Raw genomic sequence first — 24,691 nt, 5'->3', positions numbered from 1 at the left:
TTTCCCAAAACTGCTGAGAGAGATAAGAAGAAAGTTCCCTCTAAATACGGTGCATTTCTTACAGTTGTCCCTAAACGTTTCTTACTAGCTCTTACCCAAACAGGATAATAGTTCAGACAGATCATGGCTCAACCTAACATGGAAAGTATCATCATACATTTAAAGATGCTAAAGGGTAAACTAGGAAAACACACAAAAAAAACCCCAAACTTGCTTTCTTCCCCACACAGCTTTACCATTTAAAAAAAAAAAAACAAAAAACACCACACCCTGCCCACTCTGTATTTTCTCAGCTTCACACAAAGGCTATGTTCACTGCAGATAGATGAGCTAAAGCAACTTGGTTTTCTCACTCCCTTTTGATCATGGGTTCCTTTTTACAGTTATATTCCCCCCCACAAACACACACACCTTCTTTCCTTATTTTTCGCTATTTCTTTCAAGATTTGCATTCAGCTAAGACTGCAATTTCAGAGCTGACCCACAGGCTGCCTCCAAGAGGAGGTGTCCCTCTCCCTTCCCTAGCTGGAAGTAATGAAATATCCACCTTCCCTCCCTTGCCAGCCACACAGCTCTGTTCCACCACTGCACACACAAGCTGAAGCAATGGTGAGAGATCCCCACCCTGTAAGTTAGTGTGGCTTCCTAAAAACATAAAACTAGTAATGCCACCACTTGGTTTTTACATGTTTCTGCAAGGAACTAAAGACACTGATTGGCTGGAAGAAAACCTAGTAAAGGACACAGGTTTGGTTTGATTCAATGTAAAATTGGAATTATGTAAAATTAGTGCCTTTTATACATGTGCACTGCTTTTACAGATGCTACATTTTTCCTTTTTCCTATTTTATTTCAGCTGAATTGTATTTTACTTCCACTTACTACCTTAAAGCTTTCCCTACTGCTGCATATTTTAATGTGCATGACCATCATATGTGCGTGTTTTTTCCAGCACCTCTTCTCTTTCTCTTCTTTGTTTGTCACATTACCACTATAGAGCCAAGGCCAGCAAAGCCATGGAAGGTGTTTCAGTAGGAGGTGGGCTCTTGGCAAACTACCTGCAGTGCTTTTGGCAGCTACTATACTGTGTCTCCAAGCGTGTCCTGTGTTTGGTCATCTAATGGTCTTTCTCAACTTTTTTTGTCCCTTTATTTACAGTTTTTTACCGCAGCTTATTTTATGTTTAGAGCAATGTAGGCTTAAAGCTCGATATGGTTATCAAAAATCTTCCACAATTCAGACCTACAACACTTTACAGAGGAATCATTAATTGGATATAAGGATATACACATTTTTAATCCTGCCGCTAAAAGTCTACAATACAACACAAAAGAATCTGGTGAAAAAATACATTAAAGCCCCACAGTACCTGCTTCCCTTCCACCTGAAGGCTATACATGCAAAACTGAGTTTTAAGTGATGCCACTGAGGTAATTTGAGCAATTCCATCTCCTTAGGCTAAATGCACACATACATGTTTGGAAGATCAAAGTCTAGTCAGAATTCTAGCTAATACCTGTTATCAGTAATACACAAATACAGCTTAATTCTGTATGACTTCTACACCTTCATTATGTAGACATCAACGTATATGACAACATAGACAGAAAAGGCAATAAATTTCTCAGTTATTTAATGAAACTGGCTATTTTTACCTCATTGGTATCTTTAATGTCATAAAGATAGGCAATTTTAGAGTATTTTATGATTTTAAAATATTTTAACATAAATATCACCTGCACATTTATAAAGCACAGCCTGTTTTCAAAAAGATACAAGTAAGATTTAAGCACTCAAGATAGTTGAAAATTAGTCTTAGATTTTTTTTTTTTTTTTTTTTTTTATTTTCTGGTAGAAAATATCAGTAAGAGCTGAAAATTTTAAACTCAAAAGTTATGAGCATATGCTTAAAATAATCTTACCCAATAGAAACCATGTATTTAAAGAAGTACTTAAAATTTCAGTTGTATTTCTGGGACTTCATCCCATATTGGTATGGTTTAAATGACCATGGATTAAAAGAACCTATTACTAATTATTTCAAGTGATATTTTGAATAATCCATCTATATGTTTAGATGATTTCTACTGTCAAAGCTCAGCCCCCCTGTGTGATCCACAAGCCTATTAAGAGCAACCCTATTCCATCCTTCAGGTCATTAAAGAAACCTCAGGTCAGCCAAAGCAACTAGTTCATTCCCACCCTCCAAATTATTTAGAAACTGTTTTCAATTTTAGATAATTACAACGTAATCTACAGTAATGATTGGAAAGAATAAAAGAGGGTAAACTGGTTCCACTAATGGGTCTTTGCAAATTTTAACTCAATATCAAGATTCTGCACCTGTATGTGCATTTCCTGATGTTCTCTATCTTCAGGGATCACACTAATGGCAACAGCACTGTATGTTACACAAATTAAAACCACAAAGGAACCAAAACCTTGTCTATCAAAATTTTGCATCCTAACTGCAGAGTGAGGCTACTGATAACACTAATAATTCCTTTCTTTCTTTAACACCTTTAGAAGAGTCCTGAGACACAGACTTAAGATTGCTTTTCAAGTTGTGATCTACATATCTCAGTTATCAAATATTTTTTCCTTTTTGAAGATGTAATTTACAAACTATATATGCTAATCTACATATCTTATGAACACCCTGTAAATTGATGGACTGTCTAAAGTATTACAGGATCATATAGCTCAGAGATAGCTTGTTTAAGAAGCTATGCTCTGTACGTAGGCGTTAGTTACTGCACTTTGGACTAAGAAACAACTGTAAGCACATGCAGTCCTTTTCAACACAAAGAAAATCAGGCTGAGGGCCAGCTTCTTTCAAAAGTTTTGGACTATATTACAAATATTCAGCTAGCAATGTTTTTAAAGAATTAAGAACTTCTAAAATTATATATTAATTACACATTTATATAGTATATAATACATTTTTATTTTATTGTTATTTGTCATACTAAAACATCTGGAAAGGAAGATAACTTATGTCTTAAGCTGGGCTGATGGTCACATGAGGAGTTTCAGAATAAGATCATTCTGATTCTGATGGAACTTCCAGCTTTAAGGCAATATATTTAAAAAGTAGTACAGTTAAATTCAATGCAAAATCTGAACTAAATGCTACAATAGTACAAGTTAAAATAGTATATGGCTCAGAAGATTACGTGTATCCATGTCATTAGATTTCTACTTCCAGACATTAACAACAAAAGCAGGGAAATAAAGGAAGTTTATGCATTAACAGAACTCCAATTAAACATACTTTTAACCTCAACATATGAAAATTCAAATTGACTCAGCATCTCAGGCCCACAAAAAGTCCTGCTTCAAAAGACAGGAAACCTACTTGAGGATAGTCACTTTTCACAAGCAAGCCTGTGAACAAACCATGGTGCTGCTGTCAAACCTACCAGTTGCAATGCCGTACAGTAACAAAGAAAAACAATGAACCCAAGAAATCAACAACTTGACCAGAACATAAGTCAGCTTTAGATTACCCCACACTACACCAGTTTCCTGGACTAAGTTCTCACTGAATGTCAAGTCAAAATAAGTACTTCTGTTCTGTTATCTTCAAGATTCTATGCATAAATAGCACGAGACACTGACACCCCCACTCCTCCAACTAGGACTGTTTTGAGCAAGCGTGACACCATCCTGTAAAAATGTAAATGTATCAAATGCATGCATAATTCTTTCAAGAAGGCTGTGCCTACAATAACTTTTCTCTTTCAAGTAAATAAATAAATATCCAGTGACCCATTGCTTTTGTCAAGGATAAGCGCATTGAGGGGTAGAGAGCCTGAGAGAAGAGGCTCTAATTTAATTTAGCGAAGTTGCAAGCATTGCTGTATATTTTGTTCTCATCACATCCAAAAAAGGGAACAAAAGCGTAGAAGCCAATGAGGATAGGCACATTTTCAAAAAGCAAGAACAATGTATGGGTGGCTGTTTTTCTAGTTGGTGTTCCCTTCCTTCCCCACTGAGGGACAATGGGCAACAAGGTAAGACATTTCCCTTTCTGCTCTCCGCTTGAATGATGCCAATAACCTTTTACAATGAAGTATTCTCTAGGCAGTAGCATCTTTCAAAAAAGAAAAAAGAAAAAAAAAAAATCTATATTCCTCCTATGTTTTCATAAAGAAGGATCAATTCTCTAGCTAAGTAGTTGTCACTCCTGTCTAGATTTGTATTACTGTGAAGATCCTCGACTCCTTTTTCCCCAACTAAAAGCATCAGAAACTGAAATGTACTCCTTGAAGAACAGTGACAACAAAAAAAAAAATCTGTTAAAGGAAAGCATCAAGTAAAAAGCTCATTTCTGACATTTTAGTTGGGCTTGTTTGTTCGCTTTCCTCATAGTTCAGAGGCCAGAACAACTGGTAATACCATACGCCTCAGCTACAGTTCTGTTAAAATTTTCTTCTTTGATAATGCATGGGATTGATGTACCTTTAACAGATAACAACAGTACTTTTTAAAAAGAAGAAATAGGGTGCTCTGCCAAGACTGAACATATGTCCAAAGAGCAACTGTAAGGCTTGTTTAGAACAGTTCCTCAGGCCGGTAGTACAGACTACAGCAAAGTTTTTAAACTTTTGATCTGCAGGTTTCAGTTGGGTCTAAATAGCACCAGGAAAATCAAGCTTCTTCAGATTAAATTTACTGCAAAAAGAAAGAATTTAAACTATTTGAATGTCTTTTTTCCTTAAAAAGAAGAAATACATAAAATCAGAAACACATGAGAATTAAATTCTAAGTATCTGACATACTTAAAATACTTACAGTACTCTGCCTAATGCAGAAAAGCAGAACTAAGATGCCAAAGTGAGTCAACAAAAACAAATGAACCATCCAGATAAAAACCAACCCCTTTGTTAAAGCTTAAGAATCCACATGGAAGAGCATGATGGAACAAGAACCCCAAAGCACAGAAGATAATAAAAAAATAAAAGATGAGGGGATGGAAATAAGTGAAAATTTTGAGGAAGGAGAATATACAGCTAGAGATTAAAAATTAACTGTATGCAAGTCATCTGGGAAATGGAAGATGGATGTTTCTATTTTACAACATCATTCGCTTCTGAGAAAGCAGCATTTCAGTTCACGGCAAAATGAAAAACATGTTCATCTAGAGACAGAACACAATCATTTTAGGCCAGTAAACACAAAAAAACCTGCCGACATTCCCCTCAGCACCCAGTACTAAACTGCAATGCCAAAAATCAGCGTTACGTTGTTCTACTCTGCAGATTATCCATTTGAACCTTAATCCTCTTTCTGAGAATTGAAGCTGTGCGACAGATCCATTACTGGTATTAAGCATATAAACACTTGTGTTGCACAGCAGTTACTGTGACACAATAATCTGATAAAATACTGGTAAAAATTGCTAAATATATTCCTGAACTTGGCCCTGCTAAATCACACTGAAAATCTCTGTATACAAAGATTTCCTGAACAATTAACCTCCAAGAAAGTTAAGGCTATGTTAGTCTCAAAACTGTCATTTGTGTCTGTCTTTAGGTTTTGAATATGGTTACCAGTTTTTAGACTGTATTTGACAATTTACTAATAAAAACCTGTGGAAAACAGTCTTAATGACAGAATTAAAGAAAAATTATTTTATTCAGTAAAGCCTTCCAGAAGGAAAACATGGAGTTACTGTAATATTAAACTTCATTTGAACTAAAATTTTGCTATGAGAATTTTAACATTCACCTGATTTTTAACGAATAGAAACTGCACTGAACAATACTTTAGTCAAACACTCTAGTACCTGTTTCTCCTGATAACCACCATTCACAGTAGGAGCTGGCATAGAGGATGAGCTCTTACCTACAGGGTCGTCACTGTAAGAAACAGCCAACCACGACATTATCTCCTCTCCTATATTTGATCTAAATTGTAATTTTCTTACAAGCATAAACAAACTTTAAAGATTCACCCAAGAGTTCAGTAAACATTTCAGGAATTTCTCAGGACTGGTTAAGCTTAGAGTCATAAGGTACAAAGAAATTACAGTTATAGACACAACATCCTGCAATATGGGTTGCTGAAGCTTTCAGTAAACCAGGGGAAAAAAAAAAAAAAAAACCAAAAAAAAAACCCACCAAAAAAGTGCTTTATGGCTTAAAAAATAAATCCTGTGGTTTGTTTCGATAATGAAGACAATTGTAATCAATTCAATATAGTCTTCCATCATGAGATATTAGCTTTAAAAAAATAAGAGTAAGACTGTACAATGAGCAAGTCAGTGCTCTCTCATCTTTAAGGTCAGGGAAAACATAATTCTGATTATTAGAGAAAAAAAATCAGCACAAACAAGATGCCTCTTGATTAAAAGATAGTTTCACAGCAGTTTTGAACACTGAATTGTAGTAATTCCTACAACTAGTACTGAATCATAGGTTGATACTGATTTATTTTTATCTCTTCAGACACATACTTGCACACACACATAAAATGCCAAAAATAAAACTTCTGCATTTATTTTAAAAGCATTTCATTCCTAGAAATTACAGCTGAATCCAACTATATCACGTCAGATTCCTCTCTAATAGGGTGGTGTGATAACCAAAATAAATTATCGAAGCAACACAAACCGTATATTCAAACCCACACATTCTTCTTCATTTAAATGTAGTAATTTTCAAAGGATGCTGTAAGTTTCAATATTAAAAACTGAGATGCTTAGTGAATTTTACATGTTTACCAAAGCACAAAGTGACAGGAAAGAATCTGTTGGAATGAGATGTTAAGAGAACAAAGTAATGTTGTCTAGAGACTTGACTAGACGGTAGTGGAATACCATATTGTGTCTCCTACAGTCATTTGTTCTCTAAAGAGACATGAAAGTCAGTGCAAACATTTCAGAGATTATACTGCTGTTGGTCACAAACCTACTGCACTCTAAATTAGTTAAGCACTGTATTTAACTGATTCCAAACAGCTCATGTACATGCAATTTACCCATACTTTCCAAAGTCTCGAAACTAGACCTGGGAGTTACTCTGAGAGCTTGCTTACAAAATTAGGAGTAACAATTTTTGCGTTTGCAGTGCACCGGGAAAAAAAGTGAACCTGTCTGCAAATTTATTTTTGCACACAGTAGTATTCATGTACTATGAAAAGCAATCCCTTAAATTCAAATGTGTATGTCTGGTTATTTTTATTTGCAGCAAGCAAAGTATTCACAGAAAGCAAAAGAAAACCTGGCAGCAAGTATTAAGACAAATCTCAAAAAGCATCACATAAAATGAAAAAAATCCCTTTTTTTTTTTTTTTTTTTAAATGCACCTAACAATATGACTAATGGCTTGGCTTTTGGTGTTGTTTTATTTTTCTTCCCTCATTAGACTTATTTTTTTATGGGTAGATCTTGCCCACAGCATAGTTAGTTGCTGATGGAAAACGCAATGATATTAAATGCAAACAGTTAAGTAGTTCTCCAAGCAGCTACCTAACAAGCAGTATTACACAAATTATACCCTTGTTGTGCAATTTAATATGTACATTCTAGATTGTTCTCTCTATTCTTTATAGCCAAGTGATTTCTGGAAAACAGGATTTTTTATCTCTTTAGAATTCTTCAGGTTATGCTTCACTGAGAATTATAATCCTGTGCATGCTTAGAATTGCATTTCATGCACAGAATTAAAGAATTAGAGAAGAAAATACATAATAATCTGAATTATTAGTTCACTTCCACGTAAATTGCTTAGGAACAAAATAGTACAAGAACTGAAAAAATAATAGGCAAACCAATTGCTGACTACTAGATTAAACCAACTTTTCACTTAACTGTAGCCCAGATCTCCACGTACTAGTTACTATTATGCTAACAGGGCTACTTCTACACACATTGTTTCAAATAAAACAGAACAGTGATAATTAAAGCCACAAGAAAATTAACAGATCTCTCAAATGCAACTTTCATGATGACAGTTTAGAGCTGACTGTAAAGCTGTTTATATAATTAGATGGATATTTACATTTTACTAGGATCTGGTATAAGTACTAGCTGAAGAACAGTTTACTTGAAAACACACCGGTTGTATTGATCTTACGCACAGTCGTTGGAGACAATACAGATGTTGTCTGATGATATCCAAGATTACAGCAAAGCAATCATACTTACAGCTGCTTTAATTCAATACACTATTATTGAAAGGCGACTGTGAAAGCAACAAAACACCACGATCTTTGAGCACTGTGCTAAATTTCAAGGCCCACTGATAAAGTTTACAGCTGCCTGCAGATATGATCTTTCAGAGAGAGAGCGCGCTCTGAAAGTGACTGCCATGCTACAGTACTGTTGTCATAGGATAAAAGTTACAACAGCCCAACCAAGAAACCTTTTCATCAAAGAGGCTATAAGCAAACACTTGAACTCCTTGAAAGAAAGGAGCAATTACATAAGATAAACGTCTTACGAAGTATGCGTCAGCCTATTTGCTCTAAAGGTTGTCGGACTCACACGAACAACAGCTGTAAGGAATTACTCTCATTCATCCCACTTGCTATACAAACTAGGTCCCAGGACAAGAATAAGGATTCTGGATACTACCACAGTACTGTTTCTTAATAACGACAAAAGAGAATAAGAAGCAAGGCTTACAGTTTGACTTTCGGGAAAGTCCATCTTCAGCAATTTGTGAGCACATTCTTCAAAGTCTAAGCTGCAATAATAGAGAAAATACTTCTCATTATCTGTGCAATATATGCTATGCTAAAAACATACCAGAATTATATTGATTGATAGCTGGTGCTGAAGCGTCAACTGTTTTGAAATAAAGTATTTCACTACCATTCAGAAAGGTGTTTGTTCTGTTTTTTGTTGTGGTTTTTAATAAACATTTTGTATTTCATGAGTTTGTATCTGAAAATTAATTTGAAGACATTACATTCGTAGACAATCTGAAAACAAGATGACTCGGGTGACTACTATTGCAAACACTGTACATAAGCTCCAAACACAGTATATACCACACTCTCCTCTTTGCACTCCTGTTCTTGCATATTAAAAGCCTTTAGCTAGCAGCAGGTACCTCCCCCACCCAAGTATAAGATGAACAAACTTAAGTAGAGCAAGGAAGTATTGAACAGTAACTTTGAGAAATGTAAGAGCTTTTCATACATTTCAGTATGTTATTAATTCCTGTGTCTAATGAGCAATACTACAACTACATTATCCCACCCCTCATGTTGGTTCAGACCTGCAGAATATTATGGGCCATGCCTACTTTTAATGATGGAGTTGAGTGACACACAACAGGTTAATCTCTCCTTGCACTCAGGTGACACAGGAGTTAAACCACCATATTTTGATTTGTGCCATGTACTGCAAGGGGATTTCCTTCTCGAGATGAATACAAATAATGTACACTTCAGGGTTGGTATCTGCATTCTTATTTTCCAAACAATGCAGATGGCAACAGGACTAAAGAATACCACACTGCAGTACTCCTTACTCTCAGAAGACACTCTACATCATCTCTATTTCAAGTGTATCACACATTTTTTTCAGAAATGCTTAAGGTCCTGCATAATCTGAAAACCACTGACTTTTGTTCACTCAAAAATGTAATTACAGCAATCTTCACAGAAAAGTCCCAGTTCACTACTATTTTGAAACAAACAGGATTTATCTTAGAATAAGGATTTGGGTATCCATTTGTCAAAACAGTCTATATTATCAGGTCAGGCTCCATACAGAACAGTACCCTGCCTTTTTTGTGGGTTTTTTTTTTTTTTTTTTAATTGTACATTAAAAAAGAATTTAAGAAGAAAGAGAATTCCAGTTCATCCATTTCAAAAGATCTACATTCAAAGGTGTACAAATTCTATCATATTTACCTTGACTGTATAGCAAGATAAATTGTACGACGAAAGGAAACCAGGTTAATTTCTGTTTTGTCATGGACAGTAACTTTCTGACCTGGGAAAGGAAAATATGGTTTTGTAAAGATCAAAACATTAAGGCAGATATATGTAATTTCTTAGAACAGCACTATATGCTATTTACTAAGGCTGTAGCGCACAATGTCATACTTTTCTAGAAATATTTAGAAAAGTTTAGCACCTTAATATATTTTTTATTTTTGTTATTACAGAGAAGGAAAATAAATAGAAATCAATACTTGCCTCATCTATTACTAACAGGTAAATGTTTAGAGATACAGTTTTAAGAAGAAAACTCTCCTCTTAAAGACCTTTCACATGACTCGGCCACTGCAACCTCTGGGTTTAACACTTCTTGTATACATTATTAGCAAAGTATTTTCTGCATAATTTAATTATACAATGCTTTATGTAGCCTCCCTGATTTTAATAAGAAATACTGTTTCTGTTTCTACATTACAGCATTCTGCAAAGTTCAGTTTTGTCCTGAAGCAAGTGTAGAAATATCTGTTCTGAACCAAAACCATTTTGGAAACACCTTCATTCATCAGGTATTCACTATTCCTTCATTCTTTTAAAGTTTGGTAACAGCACGAATAATGAAAAGTTAAGTGAATTCTCATACTTTTAATCAGCCTGGAAGCTCTGCTCTCCTGTGAAATACTGCTGCAAACTAGTGAGGAAATACATTCCTGGTATTCTACAAGAACATGACTTGGCTGGCTTTTTAATTACTCACACAGTCTGCACAAACATTTCAGTTATGCTTATCCATCAGGTTTTTTTCTGGGAATCAAATAATTTAATTCTTCAAAAATGTGTAAACCCTGACTGCTTCCACTAAAGACCAAGAAAGGGGGCTGGAGGCTGAACTAAAAAATAACATTTCTTAGTTCAGCCAAGCAATAGGATGCAAACACAGTTGTAAGAAAACCCATTCTGATTTTGTAAGTGACTTAAAAATATGATAGAGCACTAAAAAGTGCCCAGAAAGGTTTGTCTTTGCAAGTTTTTAAGGAAGTGTTTTCACATTCTTTACTTCTAACGTCTTATGTTTGCCAGGCTTTTCTCACATGAAACTGACATGGTCAAGAACAATCAGACAAAGCTGTTTTTCGTTTTCTGCATGTGCTGAATGCTCTTTTTTAGACTGCTATTTTTATACTATCACTAGTAAGGTGCCAAACATACACTTACCATCTTCAGCCTCCTCTTCATCATCGTCTTCATCTTCCTCACTACTTCTAGCCTCTTGATCTGCTTCAGATTCACTGTCACCTTCATCAAGAATTTCTGAAAGAGCAGTATCCCAGATTAAAGTACTACAGACCACAGTGGTTTCATTACCAAAAGAACTTAATCCCACACCTAAGACTGAAAGGGTGGTGTCTCAGGTGTAGAATGTGTCAGTCAAAAAAAAAAAAGAAAAGGGTAAGTAAACACCCTATAAATGTGTAAATTTATAAATATACATAAATGTGTATATGCACACCCCTACCTTTCTTCAGCATTTTGTATTTCTCTTCATTTTCCATGAAGTTCGGATCCATCTTGAAAACATCTTTAGAATAAAACAGAATCTTCATTTAAAATACAAAATAATGATAATTATGAATGTTACATCTTAAATTTGTTTTCATGGGGAATGCAGTCCTAGAATTATCTTCCATTTCTAACTTACTAAGAACATCCTCTGGGTTGTAGTCATCTTCTAATGGCAACATATGAGTAAATTGATCCTCCTCTTCCACTAGATCTAATCCCTCTGGAATGATTGGATGATCCTTGAAGCCATCCTTCCGTACAGCAAACATAACTTCTATCATATACTGAACACGCATATCAATTTTAGACTCATGCAGAATATGTCGAAGACGGTCAAAGATTGCTTTGGAAAAGAGACAGAAATGTAAATATGAAAAGAATTTACTAATACAAAACCAAAAAAGACAAACGTTCTGGCTAATTATACTTACCATTAATACCCCTAGGAGAAACTTCTGTTAATTTGAGCCCACTCTCTTTAATAAATCCAATTGCTACTTCAATACTGTCATCAGTAGGCCTTTCAAGAAGCAAAGTGAGCATCTCCAAACATAAAACCTCATGAGCCTATAGAAAGAATATCAGTAAAGAATTAGAATGTACAATGTTACACTATTATTACAGTGATTCACTTGACAGAGCAGTCCAGCCTTTGAGGATACCACAACCCAATCGCACATGCAAGGCAACTGCAGTGGGACACAGCTAATCAAAAGGAAGTCAAAATTTCAAATACAATTTTACTACCTGTATTTACACCAACTTCGTGGCAAATGTGACAATGCTACTGAAGTGAACAAGCATGCAATGAAAAACATTTTGCCATTAAGAAAAAAATTGCATGCATTTCCAAGAAGCAAATAAAACAGCATAACTAGTTTTAGTAATGTAAGTAAGCGCATTGTGTCTATAATTAAATCAGGTCTCCCAGCAAATGGCACATCTGGGATTAGTTTCCTCTTTACCAAAATGCTATACATTTCCAACGCATTCCTGAAACACTCTTCTTGACATTACTTAAATTGAAGTATCTATTCGATTTAGATGCAACTGAGTCTAGTTCTATCTACACAGATGTTTAATGCTGATGACAGTGTTGCAAGAATACTCTGTTTAAGATGTGTGGGACAGAGCCCCTCATGACGCTTGCTTTGCATCAGGATTTGTCTGAATACTAGCCCAAACATATCTACAAAGTTTGGTGAAGCTCTGGAGCATAAGTGCAATGGTAAGTGATGATAACTGCATAGGCAATTCCCAATGTCTTTTCTAAAAAGGTATTAACAACTTAAAGCAGACATTAGAAAGAAACCTGAACAAAATGTTTTAGTAAACTTTAGAACAAGGAGAGCATCTTCACTTAGGCTACTGCTATCCTGAAACTAAAGAAATAGCCACATAGATTTCAGATTGAGAAGAAATATGAAGCAACATACCACATTCTGATTCATCAAGTGTGCAACAAATTTTGAAGATGTTAGACAAAGTTGCTGCAAAAGAAATAAACCAGGAACTTTTAATACATTGTATACAGAGGAAAAAATTTGTAACTCAGACATACTATATAGCTGTACATCTCACAGTCAAATGTGATATTGGTCACAATTAGGCCTGTACACTTAAAAAAACCCAACCCACAAAACTATCACAGTACCAACCCAGAATAGGTTGTCAAGCTTTCATGATATTCTGACACCAGTATACTTAATGTACTAATGATAAGCCCCGATCCCAAGTCTCAGCTGTGTTCCTTTAAGTATGTAACTGGAACACACATGATACAAGGTTAACACAGCAGAATTACAAGTTTCAGCATGTTGCTTCTTCACATCTTACATACCTTATCATTTCTGCGATATCCTTTGCGAAAATTTAGTATCAACCTCTTGAGAATCAATTCACCAATATTCGGAAATTTTGAGTTGATAATTGCCACAAGAGCTGCATAAACATGGGTGAAAATTGGAGAGGCACTCTGAGCTTGCAAAATGGATCTAGATAGCAGCCCCCTGTAAAAATACGTAAGCTTAAGATTTTTATGGTAATAAAACATTTAATGTTTCTATTCAGTACGCATCACATAAAATGGTATTCTACAGCTGGTATAGTTAGAAGATACCAGATGGTCATTTTCAAACTGTTGCTTATAATTTCACAAAAGTTTTGCAGAATGTATTGCCCATATGTGTTCAAGACAAGAAATTCTTAAACTGATACCTTATCTTTCATTAAATATTGTTCCTATTAGAACTACATCTGAAAATGCTAAGCATGTAAAAAGTCTTCATCTTGTATCATGCAAATATCTTTTTCCCCTTAACACCACCACAGACTCATCAGCTTGGAAATTGTATGATTTTGCAGCTTCTTTTCCTCAGTTCAGAAAACAAAAACCTGTTTGTGACAGAAAAAACATCTGCTCTGCAACTACTTATGAAACACAGAATAGTGTTCCACTATAATAACTTAAACCAGCTAAACAAACTTCCAAGAAATAAAAATTACATTTCTATAAAAGGTCTTTTACAATAAAGATCTACCTAAGAGTAATAAAACTTTATGTTCAGTAAAACCAGAATGAGCAAAGTAATACTTATCACTGCTTTTTTCAAACAAAACTGAGTATTTTCAACAGTTATTTCTTGGAACCGAGAACTGATTATAATTAAGATTTCTATTAGAGCCTAAATGAATGTAAACACAGAGCCCATGAGATAACAGTTTATCACACTAACAGCATCTCTTACATTTATATCAAGACTGAAGTCTGAAAAGAATCTGAGACTCCCCTCCTGTTTCACCCTGTTTCTTTTCTTCTAATGCTAATGTAATAGAATAATACAGCAAAAGTAAAAATCTAAATGGAAGAAGGGGAAAAAAAAAAGCCCTCCAAACATGACTCGTCAAAGCGCACACTGGTATCCAACTCTATCTTTTCTGTGGTCTGTTGGAATCTTCCAAAAAAACTCCTACGTGACACTAAACACAAGCTGCATAAGGACCTTATTCCTACTTAATTTGAAGTTGACATACGGAACAGAACTCTTCTCGTACTAGTGCACAAACACAAAAATTACTTCATCTTGAAGCTACTAGTTACTTCTCACTTATACACTGAAACTAGTCTGGTTCAGATCCTATTTACTCTTTATTTAAACTCAGAAAAGGGCTTTACAGCTAGGTAAAACTTCATGTCATTACTTTCATATGTACTTTTCTGCAAATTTGGAAGTCAAAATTAACTGTAAGAAGAAGGAAAACGGTGCCATTTTCCACCTATATTATCTTGAAATTTATAAGCTTATAAGCCACCCACAAAAACTTCAATGGATGAGCGTATTCAAAATACATTCAATGAGCTCATTTTTAAACTAAAATATTACTGCTTATACGAAAATTAAGTTTCAGGGACATGAAATAAGGAAAGTAAAAAGCACCCCTGCACAGACTCTTTGAGACTTCACTATTACTTTTAACAGAAATCACATTCAGAAACTACTTGCTCACTCTAGATTTTACTTAATTCCCTTCTGTTATTTTTATGCTATCTGCAGGATTCTAATCTTCCCATGAGGTATGGCATACATGAAAGTAACACATTCTTTAGCTATAACCTCCTCAAAAAACAGTGACTAAGTTGATAGAAAAAGCGTTGCTATGTGTTCAAAATGTAACAGAATTATTTCTGGATATTTTGTTCAGAGGGGTCTTTCATTGGTGGTGGTTTGGTTGGGTTTGTTTAAGTGGTAGTCAACCTAAGAAATCTATACTCTTTTAGGTTAGCAGATTCAACCTCTACCAACACCAAAATGAAAGCAAAGAAAGACATCACACTGTGCTTGCACAGTCACCATGACTTCACGCTGAGGTCAAACAGCATAATAATCTATTCTCTACATTACAACAATAAACAATCCTGTCAGATAGCACAGAAACCCAAAAAAAATATTTTAAAATACTAAGACTTACCTTCCACGAACAATATTTTCCTGAAGGAGCTCATGAATGATATTTTCTATATTAGAAACGTTCACTTTATTGACAAGACCATTGATTGACTTCTTCAAGGCTTCCCAACTCATCCTCTGATATGCCAAGCTATTACAAAGGTATAACGAATTATTAATGCACAAATCTGAGGTAGCACTGAGTGTATTTATATATACATGAAAATGCAAACGTAAGTTGTAATCAGTAAAACAGGTCTAGTTAGCAGTTAAATTATACATTTAACTGCTAGGAAACCACCAAACCAACATTATATACAAAAATGTAATTCTTCACAGATATGGTATAATTCAGTATGTTCAGTTTTCCAAGATATTCCAGAAAATCCCTGGTTATATACTGGTATCCCACTTTTCCATTTACACTTTGCAGCAGAAGTAGGTACAGTCATAATCTGATTCACTTACCTTTCTTCTGATAGAAATATACCTTCAAAAGAATGATCACAGCTCTTCAAGGGTATCCCATTTTCACCAGCATTCACCAAAACTCTTTACCGTTTCACTTTTCAGTAGAAATTCTAATACATTACTTTCAACTCACCTATTTTTATCAGTGATTTGCTCTTGCATCATCCGGAGCTTGGCTGGTGGAATATATGCACCACCTGTGCGAGTAAGAATTGGATCCACTTCTTCCTTCTTCTTCTTTGAAGCGGTCTCATCATGAGCAAGTGAGCTCTGGACTGTCGACCTCTCTGGACTCCGACGATCAGGTGATGAATATCTTCTCTTCCTTCGATCAGATTCTCTCTCCTCCCATTTCTCATGGTGCCTGTCTCTACCCCTTTCCATCCTTCTAAAAAAACAAAAAAAAACAAAACAAAAAACCAAACATCAAAACCCCAAACTTAAAAACCAACAAAAAACCCCCCGACCACCAAACACCCAAGGGTTTCTGCAAACTTTTCACATCTTATTCATTAAAATGAGCATTTTGTTACCGATTACAAAAGGGCTTAATACCTTCCTTCTGAAGTTCTGTCATCATAGTATTCCCTTCTTGAATATTCCTGATCATATCTGCTGTCATCAGAGTATCTTCTCTTTCTGGGAGATGGAGACCTGTCACGCTCTACATCCCTAATAGCAACCCAAGACACAAAATTCTTAGTAAGACGCTTAGAAAAGCAACGTTATTCATATCTACTTGCAATATAATGCAATTACAATGCAGAACTGTTCCACTTCTGCAACCTGAGTTTCAGTTTATGCACCATTCAGATAGAAGATGCTCTTTTCATAATAACTTGGTGTCAGCGAAAAATAATCAAAAAGCAAAGGAGCACTGTAAAAGGAAAGCTCCCCCTAGAAGTTAAAGCTAAGTGGTAATAACATCAAATACCAAAGGTAAATTTAGCACCACACATTCCTTAGTACAAGAGGTTTCACTCCAATTAAAATGTGAAATTAAAGATAAACTCGTAACAGTTCATCTTATGTCTTGGTACACTGCAGTTCAATTGATATTTCTCCATCTCTTGCTAGCATCAATAATCTTGATCAAAGTGACAACTGCAGAATCAGCAATACGCGAGTCCAAGCAAAAAGCTGGCATCTAATTGCCATTTTCAAATCCTGTGACAATTTAACTGAATGCCAAGGATTTTTTTTAAAGATTTAAAAAAAAAGATTTTAAAGATTTAAAAAAACCCTAAAAACACATCTTTATTTGCTGCTATATCAACATGCAAGTATTTTATTAAACCTACACTTATTTTTCACTGCTCAGTTACAGTAATATACAAAAGTGCAGGTTCTGTTTCTTTATCTATGTGAGGTGTACATACAGAATTGTATGGTATAAGAGTCAATCATTCTACCTGTCCTCTGGAGACAAACTTCTTCGGCGTGAACTGTAGTTTTCCTTCTTTTCATAACTGGAACCATGCTTTAAGAAAACAGGGGGAAAAAAAATCAAGCCCAAACATTATACATTAATTAGTGTGAGCACACGTATATTGAGATCAAAGTGTATCATGTCTTCAGTTCTCAACTCCTTTACAAGAAATGCCATCAAATAAAGCTAACGGCAGTCAGTTATGACAAGGACAGCTGGCTCTATGCGACAAGTAGTTAAGCAGCTGGACTCCCTCCTACAGGATGCTGCAGAATTTCTCCTTACCTTCCTCCTTTTTACTAACCATGATTTATTTTCTCATGAGTCATTCCTAGCTTCATACATTATAAACATCTAAGTTACACTGTTCCACTTGACAGATCCTGGAAGCAAATTTAGTTCTAGTTTTTTTTAAAATGTAAATTTACAGGATCATTTAAAGTGATACACACTTAAAATAGTTCTGTGGAGTGAACCATGACCTGTAGAAGTATGGAATTATACACAAAAATTGGAGCATGACAGCATCTACAACACACAAAGACACCTCATCAAGATGCCTCAAAATTACTTTGGTAGAGCTAAGAAGCAGCTTTTATAACCTCTAAGCTTTCATTGTAAAGGTCCTTTTTTTCCCTTAAAATATTATTTATGATTTTTCAGAAGCACAATCTCATGTTATTAGCCAGTGACCAGCTGTGAAATAGATAACACTCCACCTTGATGCAGAAACTCAACACAAGGACTTGCTTACGCACTTTGAACTTTTTGCTGAAATACTCCTCTCATCTGTTGAAGTGGCATTGTATCCATCAACATGCTAGCACACTAGTTTCTGCCTCATCAAAGAACCAGCTAAAACTGTTGGTTAGTTGAAAACAATGACACCTGGTTCACAAGCTGACCCCGATTAACATACACAACGATCTCCAAAAACATAATTAGGAACAACATGGCAAGCTATACTATGTGGCAAGCACGGTGTTTGTAACAAGCTGTGCAAGTAAAACCAACATTAGTGGAAGCTTCCTAAAGAAATAATAGCAACACAAAGATCATGAGCATCATCCTATCAACAGACTGATGAGGCTGACTTGCCATCACTCAGATTGGAGTGTATGCATATATATGCAAGTATATATTTATATTTTTGAGGCCACTATAACATATCCTAGAAAATCACCTTCCCTAGGGTACATTTCTAACACCGTGTTAAGATTATTCCCAGTGTTGACTTGCCTGAAACAAGACAATGGTACAAAACAAATGCATTGCACCATTTAGTGGGAGCATTCATCCCTAGCAAAGTAATGTCCATTTGACAATTTAAATCCAGAGTAACATCATCTTTGATGGCAAAGCTAGTAAGAGAAATTCACGTATTTTCACCAAGGTTTCATTCCCTTTCAATACTCATTTGTGGGACTACACCATACAGCAGATCACTGAAATCAGCCAAGGTTAAAAAGGTCCTTAAGTTGTTGGCTTATTTTTTTTCACCAAAATAACATAATGCAAGATTGTATCCTAAGCTTCCAAGAAAGTGGTAATAAAAATCTTTGAAACATACAGAACAGCTACTGTATTTAAACAATATTTAGCAGATGGGAAGAAGTGGGTCTTTTCAGGATGATCCACTCTCACGATTTCTACATCATCTGCCTTTGCCCAGGCAGACCTCAAAAGACAAGTGTTCACAGAAATAAAGCAATGTTAAGGATGTCTGTATTTAGCAGTTATCATGCCCTCTTACAAAAGCAGCCATGTCTGCTGAAGAACTTGTCACCCTGAGCTCTTTGTGACCAGGCTTTCTTCCACAAGTCACAGTCTTCTTCCTTGTCCACTTTGATCAAAATGATTAAGTGAAAGTGTCCAAATAGTGTGCTTTTGCTAACTGCCTTATTTTGACAAATGAGGAAGCACTACCATAACCACCAGATTGGGAAGATATTGAGAAGATATCAAACTATCCCTCAAACATCTCTATTAAAAACCACTTCAGTCAGAAAACTTGGAACCAAAAGAGTGAAGAAGCCTATGCAGGGTCAAACTCTAGAAACAGGCAGAGAAATACCAAAGATTCAAGACAGGGTATTGCTCTGCTAACCTGCCCCTAACTTAAAGCGTACTTTACAAACATTGTATTTCTAAATGATCATTTTAGGTGAGTAATTTCAAAGCCAATTTTTTCTTTTTGCATTCTTAAAAAAATCACTCCCAACCATTCAGAAGTGTACCACAGAGCTTTTCCACAGATCTGTGAAAGTTTAGCTTTCACAGTAAGAAATACAGCTGCCACATTAACTGCTATTTCCTCTCTAGCTTTTAATTTTAGAATCATTAATTTTTCAACACCTCTTTTCTCCATTCCTCCACATGCTTATGTTCTCTGTTGACCCACCATTCAGCCACTTTCTACCCATTAGTTTATCATTATATGATAATAGTGCTCAGAAGTTGTATTGCTGGGACAACAAGTGCTAGAAATAGCTGTAATTCATTGATTTCATAGTAATACTTCTCTTGAAAACAGCTGCTGTCAATTATGTATATTGTTTGCTTTAAATTCAGGGAAGTTTATTTTATATAACATCAACTACAAACATGATCACCAGTAATAAGGGAATAATCAAACCCTACAATTTCAGAACACTTACATTTACTTGTGTAACCCTGCTCTTCATCTTGACTTCCTACTTTTTATGAAGCTCTGAATGTGCAGCAATGAGACAATCCAAGGTGGAGTTCAGCACAAGAAAACCATTTCACCTATAAAACGCAGAAGACAATAAAAATGTTTTCACTGCACAAGGTTCCAGAACTTGCTCTTTTAATTTGTTCTTTAAAGCTACACTTGCGTAACTCCTTAAACTAAAACAAACACTTCCCCCAACCCTGCCCAGGCCTCTTACGGTCACACAGCACCTGTCTCAGGAGAGAACGGCGGCAGAACAGCAGCCGGCAGTCCACCGGCACCTCGGCGCAGCCACCCGCGAGACCCGGCGGCCAGGCCGCGGCAAGGGAGGCCGAGGCCCTGCCCACGGGCCCAGCCACACGGCGCCCAGCCCCAGCCCCGGCTCGCCACCGAGCTCTCTGCAGGGCTGCGTTAACGCCCGCTGCTGAGCCGCGACTTCCGAGAGGAGGTCCCGAGCCCCCAACCCATGGGTGAACCCGGGCGGGCGGTGCTCGGGGGCTCCCCGCGCCCCCGGGGGTAAGGCGGGAGGGCAGCAGGGTGACCCGCCGCCCTGCCCGCGGGGCCGCTGCGACCCCCCGACCGCGGCCCAGCCAACTCCGCACCTACCGCCCGCCACCGCGCACGGCCACGGCACCGTCACTTCCGGAGCAACACGGCGCACAACGCGCGCGCGCACACAGCCGGCGATAGTTCTGTTGCCAGCGCGGAGGAAAGACGAGGTTCCGGCCGCCCGGGCACCGGTGCACGACGGGAAACGTAGTTCTGCGACGGCCGCCATCTTGCCTGCAGCGGCGTGAGGTGGGAGTCGTTTACCGGCTTCGTGTGTTCAGTTGCCTTTCAGTTTGTTGTTTAGAATCAGAATGTTTTTAGCGGTTGTTGTAGGGAAAAACAAAACAAAACACCAAAACCACAAGCCAGCGGGAAATAAGCAGATAGAGTGACTCCTAACTGTAGCTCCGTAGCAGGTGTACCGCTCCTTCCCGTTGAGCCTGCGCTTCCCTCGGTGCCTTCTTAGGTGAAGGTATCTCAGAAAAAACAACCCCATTGCTACCAAATGTACAAGGTTCCCGTCCAAAATACAGGTAACGGCTAATAAGGAGTCAAGTCCTATAAGGACGAGAAGCTGTACAAAGTCTTCCAGCATCTCAGTGAATTTGTTGAGTGAATGTAGTACACCAGCCCTTGCATAGCACCTGTAGTGCACTGCTGTCAGACACACGGGCTGCTGCTGGTTAAACATTACTTGAAGTATGTCTAGGACACACGTAATCCATAATACCATGTTGGGTGTTAAAATGCTGTTAGGATACCTGTTTATTACAGGGGGCATTTTGGCATCTGAAAGTCTGAAGTAATTGAGCACCACCAATTAACACTAACACAGAGCCTGTGGCTTATTATAGGCACAAATTTGTTTGGCTTGTGGAAAGGTATTAAATGCATAGGAAGGGAAAATTTAAATAAAGAAAAAAAAAAGAAAATGCTACGTAAGGTCTTAAAATGCTTATGGTTCATTTTCAGCTCTTGTGAGATAATGAAAATAAACCCTTTGAGAATGCAGCAGATCAGGTTCAGAAAGGCATTAATTCAGCCAAGAGCCAGATGGCTCCTGCAGGGACATCTGTAACCGAGGCATGCGGCAGTTGTGCTGTGCTGCACCCACCAGCATCTGCATGCAAGTCCCTGTGCGTGCCCATGTAGTGGGACACAGTATTTGTTGAGGGGAACAAAGTGGCAATGAGGTGGGAGCAATGTTGGAAAAACTCTACTTTCAATCCTCCCTTTCAAATGGAAGGGAGAAACACATCAACTGCAGAGAATTCTGATGAGCGTTGAGTGTATGTTGGCCTTACACTGACTCACAACCAGAATTACAGTGTTATCTGCTAATGCATTCCCTGTGTTCCTCTCACAGCTGAAATTTGCTGAACTATGGTGTTCACAGACCAATCCACAAGATTGTTTCCCGGGAGCAGCAGGGGAATGTTTGCCTGCAACATCCCTGCAAGAAATGGGGAAAGAAAGTGCTTAATTTTACATGTTTTATTTCTGTTCACTCTTCCCCTCCTCTGAGAACTGCACCCTTGACCATGCACTCCATCTGTAGTAGTGGAAAAAGAACTCCTTTCTCACAACTAGGTAGCTGTCAAGAGGGAAGTGTCTTCCACAGTACTGTAGAGTCCTTGCCCTGTCTCAAGCCCCTGGGGCAGCCCAGGTGTCCAGATCTGGGATCAGAAGCTGGGTGACTCCTGGTTGTGCCTAGGGTCCTGTAGCCTTCCTCTACCACATGTTTTGCAGCCCTGATGCCTTGGTCGTCCGGGTTAGTGAGCCAATCTGAACAAGTTTTTAGTGATTGTGGTCCTAAAACCTACAAAGTCCTCCCTAGCATTTTGTAAAGCAAAGAGAGACCAGATAGATGAACCACTCACTTTGGGTGCAGAGTGACTAAGAGGGGTATAAGGTCTTAATGTCTTCTTTGTGTTGTGATGGTGGCCAGTCTCACACACCAGACAACAGCATGGGAAAAAAACATGCATTATTTCCTGAGGCAATAGGAAAATGTTATTGAAACTTTGCAAAAACTAGGTAATTCACTTTACCACAAAGTATGGAATAAACACTGAAATCAAAATGATGAACTAAGAAAGCAAAAGGAAGATGTTTCATTAAAAAAAAAAAACCAAAAACACCAAAACCAGCTAGATTTTGAAATTTATGACTCAAAATTCTGTAAGAAAACTCATGTAAAGTAAAAGTCCTATTCAGCGGTTATTTTTGAGGATAATCCCTTCAGTGCTGGAGTACTGGAGAGTACTGGAAATCCTCTATTGACTTATTCTGTAATATTTATTGCTTAGGCTACAAATTTTAAGCTCCCCACTTTTCTGGAAAGCATAGCTCTAAGTATCTTCTTGCTACTTTCTAAAAATGATTTACTGTCAGGCATCCCCAGAATTTTCTTCTTTTCGCAACAGCTCATGCTTACATCCAATTGCTGGAACAGCTACCATTTTTTAAATGACCTTTCAGGACACTTATTTTTTTCCTTTATTATTCAGCAGTCTTATCCTTCTGTTAGCGCTTGATATATACCCATGTGAGTCTGTTCTCATTGTGCGAATGATAGAGGGCTTCTGCTTTTGGAGGATTAAGATGTTGATTAAAAAAAGGTAGTTACTGAAAGCATGGGGATATTTGTTACTCTTAATAACAAGGGAACTTTAATTTGTACATGTTCCAAAAGATTTGTCATTGCTTAACTACATGCGCATAGAGCACCAGATGAAAGCATTAAAAATTTAGTTGTGCTTACATGTTTAACACTTCACATTTTGTTCATTCTCATCAATATGGAAATACAGTATTTATTTTGTGAGAATTCTCTTGGGACAAGGCTATTTGTACTGAAACAAAATGTTTTTAAATCCAGTGATGCAAAACACTTTCTCAGTGTGCCCTGTGGATTGCTTTGCAAAATCAACAACATCCTCTGTGTCAAATTCTTGCTTGAAGTGTGGGGCTGGCGAATTTGCAGAGCTGGGGCCTAACATCTGTGAGCTTGTAAACAGCATGGGCTTATCGTGATGACTTTGACTTATTGCTTAATTGCTTATGGATTTTTTTTTAATGTTCGACTTGCATATTTTCTAAGGGCAGGCTTAGTTATATAGCTTGCAAATGTTACAGTAATTATGCTTCACTTGAAATAGGGCTTGATTCTACCACCAGGTTCTGTCATGCAGATCATTACCAGTGACATTAGGACATTACATCATGTAACCAGATGTTCCGAAATGCAGTAATTTAAAAGAACCATTTCTTCCCAGCATTTGTGCTCACATTGAGTATGCATTAATAAATATGAGGCTGGGATTTTTTGACGCAAATACAGGAAAACGTTTAATCATGATAACTTTCATGGAGTCATACTATTTAGTTAAAATTCAGATCCAGCATTTCATTTTGCAAAGGTACGTGGGTGCCATTAGGGGTCCATTGTCACTGGTGCTTTGTGAATTAATACTGGCTTCTACAAACATACCTGGTTGGCTTGATTGGCTTACAAAATATGTGAAGGAGAGATGAAGTACATAATCAAATAATGGTTTCTACATATTATTATGAAACCCCAATGTTTGTTTGGATTCCCCTGTCATCTGTTCTTAGCATTCTTAAAATGTTGCTGCCTCTTAACTTTTCTTTTGTTAATGCACTTCTCTATTTCAGTTGGGTCAGTGGTAGTAATGAGAGCTATATTCAAAACACAAATACTTCTCCCATTAGTGGTGCTCTCAGCACTCTAGGTTAGATGACTGGTACTTTTTGTACCTAATCTTTCAATTAACTGCTTCATGCCGGCAGAAGAAGGACACAAAGGATTCTACATACTTTCTGGTTTTGTTCAAACAGAAATCCATTTTCCTGCTTTACAAAGGCTTGTTTTTCATACTGTGCTCAGGGAAGCAACTTGCCTTTCCCCCTCCTTGTTCACTAAATGTTAAGTTACGTATTCCTCTGTTCCTTAATGATACCACATTCCTGGCTGTGCTTGCTTTCTCCTTTACCATATAATTTCTGTTCAGGACTCCTGAGTTGTTTTTCCAGTTTTGCTAATTACTTGCTGTGATACGTTGGGCTAATTCCTAATCTTCCTTGCTATTCAGATAATCCTTTTGTAGAACAATGTAG

At 37.0% G+C, this 24,691-nt stretch overlaps 1 protein-coding gene across 5 annotated transcripts in view; it reads right to left on the bottom strand.

Annotated features, from left to right (window-relative positions):
• The window catches only part of CWC22 (CWC22 spliceosome associated protein homolog), a 30,538-nt gene extending 9,842 nt beyond the window's left edge, over nt 1-20,696 (bottom strand). For 2 of the 5 annotated variants that reach the window (XM_030487026.1, XM_030487030.1), the window contains exons 1-14: nt 20,609-20,696; nt 19,965-20,076; nt 17,291-17,358; nt 16,434-16,550; nt 16,012-16,266; nt 15,430-15,558; nt 13,301-13,469; nt 12,897-12,950; nt 11,892-12,027; nt 11,597-11,803; nt 11,414-11,476; nt 11,113-11,208; nt 9,871-9,952; nt 8,633-8,693 (exon numbers count right to left, since the gene is read on the bottom strand). In XM_030487026.1, coding sequence (XP_030342886.1) covers nt 8,633-8,693; nt 9,871-9,952; nt 11,113-11,208; nt 11,414-11,476; nt 11,597-11,803; nt 11,892-12,027; nt 12,897-12,950; nt 13,301-13,469; nt 15,430-15,558; nt 16,012-16,266; nt 16,434-16,550; nt 17,291-17,358; nt 19,965-19,991 — 1,464 coding nt within the window. In that variant the 5' untranslated portion in view covers nt 19,992-20,076; nt 20,609-20,696. Of the gene's footprint in view, nt 1-8,632; nt 8,694-9,870; nt 9,953-11,112; nt 11,209-11,413; nt 11,477-11,596; nt 11,804-11,891; nt 12,028-12,896; nt 12,951-13,300; nt 13,470-15,429; nt 15,559-16,011; nt 16,267-16,433; nt 16,551-17,290; nt 17,359-19,964; nt 20,077-20,232 lie in introns of all 5 variants that reach the window. The other 3 variants (XM_030487029.1, XM_030487028.1, XM_030487027.1) reach the window with 3 other exon arrangements.
• Nucleotides 20,697-24,691: the final 3,995 nt, after the last annotated feature.

This window comes from Strigops habroptila, chromosome 5 (genome assembly GCF_004027225.2).
Source record: "Strigops habroptila isolate Jane chromosome 5, bStrHab1.2.pri, whole genome shotgun sequence".
NCBI classification, from domain to species: Eukaryota; Metazoa; Chordata; class Aves; order Psittaciformes; family Psittacidae; genus Strigops; species Strigops habroptila.
Note: the sequence above shows the minus strand (reverse complement) of the source record. Positions and strands in the feature narration are given on the sequence as shown.